General features: G+C 43.6%; 1 protein-coding gene across 4 annotated transcripts in view; it reads right to left on the bottom strand.

Moving 5' to 3' along the window:
* Nucleotides 1-1,359: 1,359 nt before the first annotated feature.
* amacr (alpha-methylacyl-CoA racemase) overlaps nucleotides 1,360-8,384 on the bottom strand; it is a 73,465-nt gene continuing 66,440 nt past the window's right edge. For all 4 annotated transcript variants that reach the window (XM_048543922.2, XM_048543932.2, XM_048543941.2 and 1 more), the window contains exon 6: nucleotides 1,360-2,073. In XM_048543922.2, the coding sequence (XP_048399879.2) occupies nucleotides 1,664-2,073 (410 nt within the window). In that variant the 3' untranslated portion in view covers nucleotides 1,360-1,663. The remainder of the gene's footprint in view (nucleotides 2,074-8,384) is intronic.

Here is an 8,384-nt window from a genome sequence, read left to right as displayed (position 1 = left end):
AACTTACAAGATAATGTATGGTTTAGAAGGGGTGGACGCTAGGAAGTTGTTTCCGTTAGGCGGGGAGACTAGGACCTGTGGGCACAGCCTTAAAATTAGAGGGGGTCAATTTAAAACTGAAATGAGATGACATTTCTTCAGCCAGAGAGTGGACTTGTGGAGTTCATTGCCGCAGAGTGCAGTGAAGGCCGGGACGCTGGATGCCTTCAAGGCAGAGATCGACAAATTCTTGATCTCAAAAGGAATCAAAGGCTACGGGGAGAGTGCAGGGAAGTGGTGTTGAAATGCCCATCAGCCATGATTTAACAGGAATTGTACAGACCAGTGGCAGAAACCTTGTTTCCACAAGAGCCCTTGGACATCAAGGACGGCCCTGACCCCAATCAGTTGTTGCCACTGCTTCAGCTAGTACCAAACCACCTTGATCCGGAGCTCAGTAAGGATCAGGTTAATCAGGGGATCAAAGAATCAACCATCAAATTTAATAATGAAATCAAGGCCTTTGATTTTGTTTATGGTGCTATTCTATGGTATATTACAAAGAATATATTACTGACAATCCAGATATTTGCAGAAAATTTGGCTGCACAGTGGCTCAGTGGTTAGCACTGTTACCTCACAGTACCAAGTACCTGGATTCAATTCCAGCCTTGGCTGTCTGTGTGGAGTTTGCACTTTCTTCCCGTGTGAGTTTCCTCTCACAGTCATAAGATGTGCAGGTTAAGTGGACTGGCTATGTTAAATTGTCTATAGTGACCAGTGATGTATAGGTTAGGTGGATTAGCCATGGGAAATGCAGGTTGACGAGGTTAAGGTGGGGGTGGGGGAGTGAGTCTGGGTGGGATGCTCTTCGAAGAGTTGGTGTGGACTTGTTGGGCTGACTGGCCTGTTTCCACACCGTAGGGATTCTGTGAAATTTTAATTTATTTTTCATTAACCAACAGCAAAATATGGAGATGAGAGAGATCTCAGAAACCTCCACAAATTTCAGAATGGGAAGGCAGAGTGTTCAGTCACTTCCAGTGTCCCAGGTATAGAGGTGTAGTAGGAAAAAGCCTCATCAGTACAGGCCTGTATAGTCAGTAATGCATAGCACAGTTCCAGCACATGGTGCAGCCACTTTAAACTGGTATGCTGCACAGAAAACATTCAACTCCAATTCCACAGCTACCAACGTTAGGAAATCATAATTTTATCTTTTTTCATTGTAAATACTTGTTAGAATATTATGCATACCTTGTCAATAATGAGATCTTAAAAGGTGAAGCTATTGAAGAGCAGATGATAAAACTTAGAGTTAGGAATGGCATATGTTGTATATATTTACCATAGCTGTGAGATGAACTGCATTCATTTGCCTACATTTTTAACAGTTTTATTGCCACGTGTGGGTAGCAGGCTGTTTGGCAATGGCAAATTGCAACCATTTGAAGAAAATTCTAGGTTGAATCTTACAGAAATGAGTCTCCTTTTAATTTCAGTACTTCTTGAAGACATACAAAATTAATTTGTTTGTGTGCATGTTTATGTTCGATAGCATTTGATTCAATTTTTTAAATTTAACGAGAAAAATAAAAATCTTTTTGAAAATGAAGTAACTCAATTGACATTAGGACACAAAATTTGATGATTATAATATTGTGAAATAATGCATAATATTTTGTTACAACTTTGATTTGGAACTATTACATTCAATAGCACCAGCAGATTCGAGCTTATTTATCTGCTCTTTTGTGAAACCACATTCGGTCAACACAAGTTGCGTGTGCTCTCCCACTTGTGGGTCCCTTTCCAAACTGACAACGGCTGGTGTCCGGGACAAGACAGGAGCTGGTCTAGGGCTGACATGTCCATCCGCATCAATAATAAAAGATCCTCTTTCTTGATTGTGCGGATGATCGAAAGCTTCTTTGAAAGACAAAATGGGAGTAACACAAGCATCAGTTCCATCAAAGACCTTGATCCATTGCTCTTGGCTCTTTGCAGCAAATGCTTCCGTAAAAATTCTTTTTAATTCAGGCCAGTCAGACTGGCTGTTCTGAGGAGGGAGTTTGGATGAATCCAAGCCGAGACCTACAACAGACAGAAAGCAACAGCTAGTCACAGGATCAACTGCACAAGGGAAACTTAAAAATCTGACTGATAAAAAGAAACCTGACCTTCAATTCAGAATGAACAGACTTTGAAGGATTCTGGTTAAAAACAAAAACATTTAAGTCCTTGCTCTAAGCAGGTATTTAGCGCCTCTGTTTAAATTTCAAAAACTTAGGCTGACACATGAATGCAGTGTTGAGGGAGTACTGCAGTGTTGAGATTCTCTCAGTAGTACACTAAAGGGTCTGCCAAAATTATGCACAAAGAACCGTACAGACTCTTGAATAACATTAAATTTTGAATCAGTTGAGAGGCCTAACTAATGAACCAAGTTAAGGTTGGATGAGCAAAGGATGATCAGTGCTGGTCAAGCCCAAAGCACAGTGCTTTGCATTGTTGGCTAGGCCATAAGCCTTTGCTCTTCCCTATTTGTAACTAAGGTTTAGAACTTAGAACATAGAACAATACAGCGCAGAACAGGCCCTTCAGCCCTCGATGTTGCACTGGCCTGTGAACTAATCTAAGCCCCTCCCCCTACACTATCCCATCATTATCCATAGGCTTAACCACAGACTGTTTAAATGCCCCTAATGTGGCTGAGTTAACTACATTGGCAGGCAGGGCGTTCAACGCCCTCACCACTCTCTGAGTAAAGAACCTGCCTCTGACATCTGTCTTATATCTATCACCCCTCAATTTGTAGCTATGCCCCCTTGTACAAGTTGAAGTCATCATCCTCTCACCCTATCTAATCCTCTGATCATCTTGTATGTCTCTATTAAATCCCCTCTTAGCGTCCTTCTCTCCAATGAGAACAGACCCAAGTCCCTCAGCCTTTCTTCATAAGGTCTGCACTCCAGACCAGGCAAAATCCTGGTAAATCTCCTCTGCACGTTTTCCAATGCTTCCACATCCTTCCTGTAATGGGGTGACCAGAACTGCACACGATATTCCAAATGAGGCCGCACTAGCATTTTGTACAGTTGCAGCATGACATCTCGGCTCCGGAACTCAATCCCTCTTCCAATAAAACCTAACATACCGTAAGCCTTCTTAACAGCATTATCAACCTGGGTGTTTGTTAGGTATTAAGAAACTATACTTCGCAAGTCATTCAAATTCAAAATCTACTTCCATGAATTTCTTAGTAATTTGGTCTGGAATTGTCACAAATGGTGACAGATTTCATTCTATTGACTCAAAAAAATTGACATAAAAAGGCATAACTTTTGTTTAAAACTGGGCCCCACACCTCAAGAAGGCCTGGAGCGTGCCCAGTGGAGATTCACACGGATGATTCCTGGAATGGTAGGTTTAACGTATGATGAATGGCTATGGATCCTGGGATTGTATTCATTAGAGTTTAGAAGGTTGAGGGGAGATCTAATAGAAACTTACAAGATAATGTATGGTTTTGAAGGGGTGGACGCTAGGAAGTTGTTTCCGTTAGGCGGGGAGACTAGGACCCGTGGGCACAGCCTTAAAATTAGAGGGGGTCAATTTAAAACTGAAATGAGATGACATTTCTTCAGCCAGAGAGTGGTGGGCTTGTGGAATTCATTGCCGCAGAGTGCAGTGGAGGCCAGGACGTTGGATGCCTTCAAGGCAGAGATCGACAAATTCTTGATCTCAGAAGGAATCAAAGGCTACGGGGAGAGTGCAGGGAAGTGGTGTTGTAATGCCCATCAGCCATGATTTCAATGGTGGAGTGGACTTGATGGGCCGAATGGCCTTACTTCCACTCCTATGTCTTATGGTCTTAATAAAGAAGATATAGGCATAAAGTTTGTTATCTTTTAAAGAGAATTCCCACCCTAATTCCCTGTCATTACCACCCATCTTGCATCCTTTAAAACCTCCATAAGTGTGACCTTCTTAAATCAGCTTTTAATGACGAATCCCAATGGGATTCATTCTTCAGCTTGATGTTAATTTTTGAGCCTATACTTCTGCCACTGTCTTAGGCTATTCTCTTGCATTAATGCAGCTAGATGAATACTGTTTTTTTTTGAAAACCTTATCTCTTGAAATGAAACAATCTATAACAGAAAGCAGAAGTAGTAGGAACTGCCGGTGCTGGAGCCTGAGATAACATAGTGTGGAGCTGGTGGAACACAGCAGGCTGAGCAGCAGAGAAGCAGGAAAGCTGATGTTTCAGGTCGTGACCCTTCATCAGAAATGGGGAGGGGTAGGGGGCTCTGAAATAAATAGAGAGATCGCGGTGACAGGAGGTAGATACTGGAGGGAATAGGTGGGAGAGAAGACAGACAGGTCAAGGAAGTGGGGATGATGCTAGTAAAGCTGAGTGTAGGTAGGAAGTGGGGGTGGGAATTGGTCAGTGAAGTAGGAAGAGCAGATAGGTGGGAGAGAAGTCCGTCTTCTCTCCCACCTGTCCACTCCACTATCTACCTGCTATCACTGCGCCCCCCCACCCACCCACCCACCCACCCTACATCTCTACTTATTCCAGAGCCCTCTTCCATCTCCCATTTCTGAAGAAGGGTCCGATCCAAAACGTCAGCTTTCCTGCTCCTCTGATGCTGCCTGGCCTGCTGTGTTCCTTCAGCTCCACACCTTGTTATCTATAACAAAAAGCATACTTTTCAAAGATGGCTACAACCTTCAACAGATATTACAACATTGTTGCAATTGACAAAATACTCATCTATATATAAAAGAAAAACAGAAGCTGTGAGAAAATCTCAGCATATCTGGCAATATCTGTGAAGAGAAATTGGAGTTAATGTTTCAGGTCCAGTTAACCATTGGAGTCAAGAGCTGTACAGCAAAGAAACAGACCCTTTGGTCCAACCTGTCATGCCAATTAGGTGTCTTAAATTAATCCAGTCCCATGTGCCAGCATTTGACCTACATCCCTCCACACCTTCCCTATTCACATACCCACGCCTTTTAAATGTTGGAATTGTACTAGCCTCCACCACTTCCTCCAGCAGCTCATTCCACACACGTTCCACCTGTGTGAAAAGATTGCCCCTTAGGTCCCTTTTAAATCTTTCCCCTCTCACCTTACCTCAGCCTTCTAATTTTTGACTCCCCTACATTGGGGAAAAGACCATGACCTTATCCATGACCCTTCTGATTTTATAAACCTCTACATGGCCACCCCTCAACATCCTTGTAAATCTTTTCTGAATCCTTTCAAATTTAACAACATCTTTCGTACAGCAGGGGACCAGAACTGAACACGGTATTTCAAAAGTGGTCTAACCGATGTCCTGGGGTAGTAGGAACTGCAGATGCTGGAGAATCTGAGATAACAAGGTGTAGAGCTGAATGAACACAGCAGGCCAAGCAGCATCATCATAGGAGCTCTGATGATGCTGCTTGGCCTACTATGTTCATCCAGCTCCACACCTGGTTAACCAATGTCCTGTACAGCCACAACATGACATCCCAATGTACAGTCCTGTACTCAACACACTAACCAATACAGGCAAGCATACCAAGATAACAAAATGTGAAGCTGGATGAACACAGCAGGCCAAGCAGCATCTCAGGAGCACAAAAGCTGACGTTTCGGGCCTAGACTCTTCATCAGAGAGGGGGATGGGGAGAGGGAACTGGAATAAATAGGGAGAGAGGGGGAGGCGGACCGAAGATGGGGAGTAAAGAAGATAGGTGGAGAGAGTATAGGTGGGGAGGTAGGGAGGGGATAGGTCAGTCCAGGGAAGACGGACAGGTCAAGGAGGTGGGATGAGGTTAGTAGGTAGATGGGGGTGCGGCTTGGGGTGGGAGGAAGGGATGGGTGAGAGGAAGAACCGGTTAGGGAGGCAGAGACAGGTTGGACTGGTTTTGGGATGCAGTGGGTGGGGGGGAAGAGCTGGGCTGGTTGTGTGGTGCAGTGGGGGGAGGGGACGAACTGGGCTGATTTAGGGATGCAGTAGGGGAAGGGGAGATTTTGAAACTGGTGAAGTCCACATTGACACCATTAGGCTGCAGGGTTCCCAGGCGGAATATGAGTTGCTGTTCCTGCAACCTTCGGGTGGCATCATTGTGGCAGCCTAATGGTATCAATGTGGAAACCCTGCAGCCTAATGGTATCAATGTGGACTTCAGCAGTTTCACTGCCACAATGATGCCACCCGAAGGTTGCAGGAACAGCAACACTCACCTACACTCTCTCCACCTATCTTCTTTACTCTCCATCTTCGGTCCGCCTCCCCCTCTCTCCCTACTTATTCCAGTTCCCTCTCCCCATCCCCATCTCTGATGAAGGGTCTAGGCCCGAAACGTCAGCTTTTGTGCTCCTGAGATGCTGCTTGGCCTGCTGTGTTCATCCAGCCTCACATTTTGTTATCTTGGAATTCTCCAGCATCTGCAGTTCCCATTATCTCAGGCAAGCATACCAAATGCCTTCTTTACTACCCTGGCTACCTGCAACCCCACTTCCTTCTCTTCACATCAAAATCATTTAAACAAATGACAAAAAAGCACCTGAGCACACTGCTGGTCACAGGCCTCCAGTTCAAAAACATGGTCGGAAGGACGTTGGCTCAGAAGATCATAAAGCCCATTTCCTAAAATAAATAGTGTATTTAACTAGAAGTTAGAATATTAGAAATTAGAATAAATGCTGAGTTCAGCATATTCAACTCCAAACATCTGTAAGTATCCTGTTGTAGACTTGTCCTAATTCCTACTGAATCACAGAAATGACACGAATTAGATGCTCCATGCCTTCAGGATGTTGTGTTAAACCATGTAAAGGGAAGAAACTCCACCTGCTTTGTATAAGGAAGGCATCACCAAGGGGTAGTCCCATAGGCAGAGACCATATAAAGACTAAGCTAAAGGAGGTCACTAAGCAAGCTGAGCTCATGTCAGCTCTCTGGAAAAATAAATTAGATAGTTGTAGAGTCATACAGCATGGAAACAGATCCTTCATCCAACTCATCCACGCTGAACAAACTAAACTAGTCCTTAGTCTGTGTTTGGCCCATATCCTTCTAAACCTTTCTTATTCATGTAACTGTCCAAATGACTTTTAAATGTTGTTAGTTGTACCCACATCTACCACTTTCTTTGGTGGTTCATCCACATATGCACCATGTTTTGTTTGAAAAGGCTCCTTTTAAATCTTTCTCCTCTCTCCTTAGAAGTATGCCCTCTAGTTTTGAACTCCCGACTTTAGGCAAAAGACGTGAGATATTGACCTTATCTATGCTCCTCATGATTTTATAAACCTCTGTTGTTTTCATTTGATTTACTTTTGGTCATGTACTAAGATACAGTGAAAAGTATTGTTTTACACATTATCCAGACAAACCATACCTCACATAAGTACATCAGGTTAACAGAACAGAATATAGTGTTACAGCTACAGAGAAGGTGCAGCGAAGGATCAACTCTAATATATGAGAGGTTCATTTATAATACTGATAACAGCAGGGAAGAAGCTGTTCTTAAATCTGTTTGTATGTTTTCAAACTTATGTTTCTTCTGCCGGAAGAGGATGGGAGAGAGTATAACAAGGGAGGGAGGGGCTCTTTGATTATGTTAAAAAACCAAAAGAACTGCAGATGTTGGAGATCTGAAACAAAAACAGGGAAATCTTTGGAAAATCTCAGAGCAGAGAAATCAAGAGTTAACATTTCAATAGACAATAGGTGCTGGAGTAGGCCATTCGGCCCTTCGAGCCAGCACCACCATTCACTATGAACATGGCTGATCATCCACAATCAGTATCCTGTTCCTCCTTATCCCCGTCACCCTTGATTCCACTATCTTTAAGAGCTCTATCTTTCTCTTTCTTGAAAGTATCCAGAGAGTTGTCCTCCACTGCCTTCAGGTCCAGTGACCCTTCTTCAGAACAGGTTACGACCACTTTTGCTCAGGCACTCCCACACAGACACTTGTTCTACTTGGCCCCTATTTCTCCAGGACCAGATCCAGCAATGCCTCCTTCATTGTTGGTCTACTGATATACAGGACGGTCTCTTGAATGCGCTGCCATGCCCCCCTGGGATAGAGTACTGTAAATGATGCCCCACTGTTCTCAGAATCATCACAAAAGCTAAAGACTTTTATCAAAGTATGCAAAATTTCCAATTTACCTATGTTTTATACTCAGGTTAGCAGAAAGCGTGGAACAGGGTTTTTTAAAAATTATTCATTCATGGGATGAGGGGGTCACTGGATCGGTCAGCATTTATTGCTCATCCTTAATTGCCCAGAGGGTAGTTAAGCGTCAGCCAAATGGCTATGGTCTGGAGTCAAATGTAGGCCTGACCAGGTAATGAAGGCAGTTTCACATGGGCCTCTGAACTAAT

The sequence above is a fragment of the Stegostoma tigrinum genome, chromosome 1, assembly GCF_030684315.1.
Source record: "Stegostoma tigrinum isolate sSteTig4 chromosome 1, sSteTig4.hap1, whole genome shotgun sequence".
NCBI classification, from domain to species: Eukaryota; Metazoa; Chordata; class Chondrichthyes; order Orectolobiformes; family Stegostomatidae; genus Stegostoma; species Stegostoma tigrinum.
The sequence above is the reverse complement of the archived record's forward strand: the minus strand, read 5'-3'. Positions and strand labels throughout refer to the sequence as shown.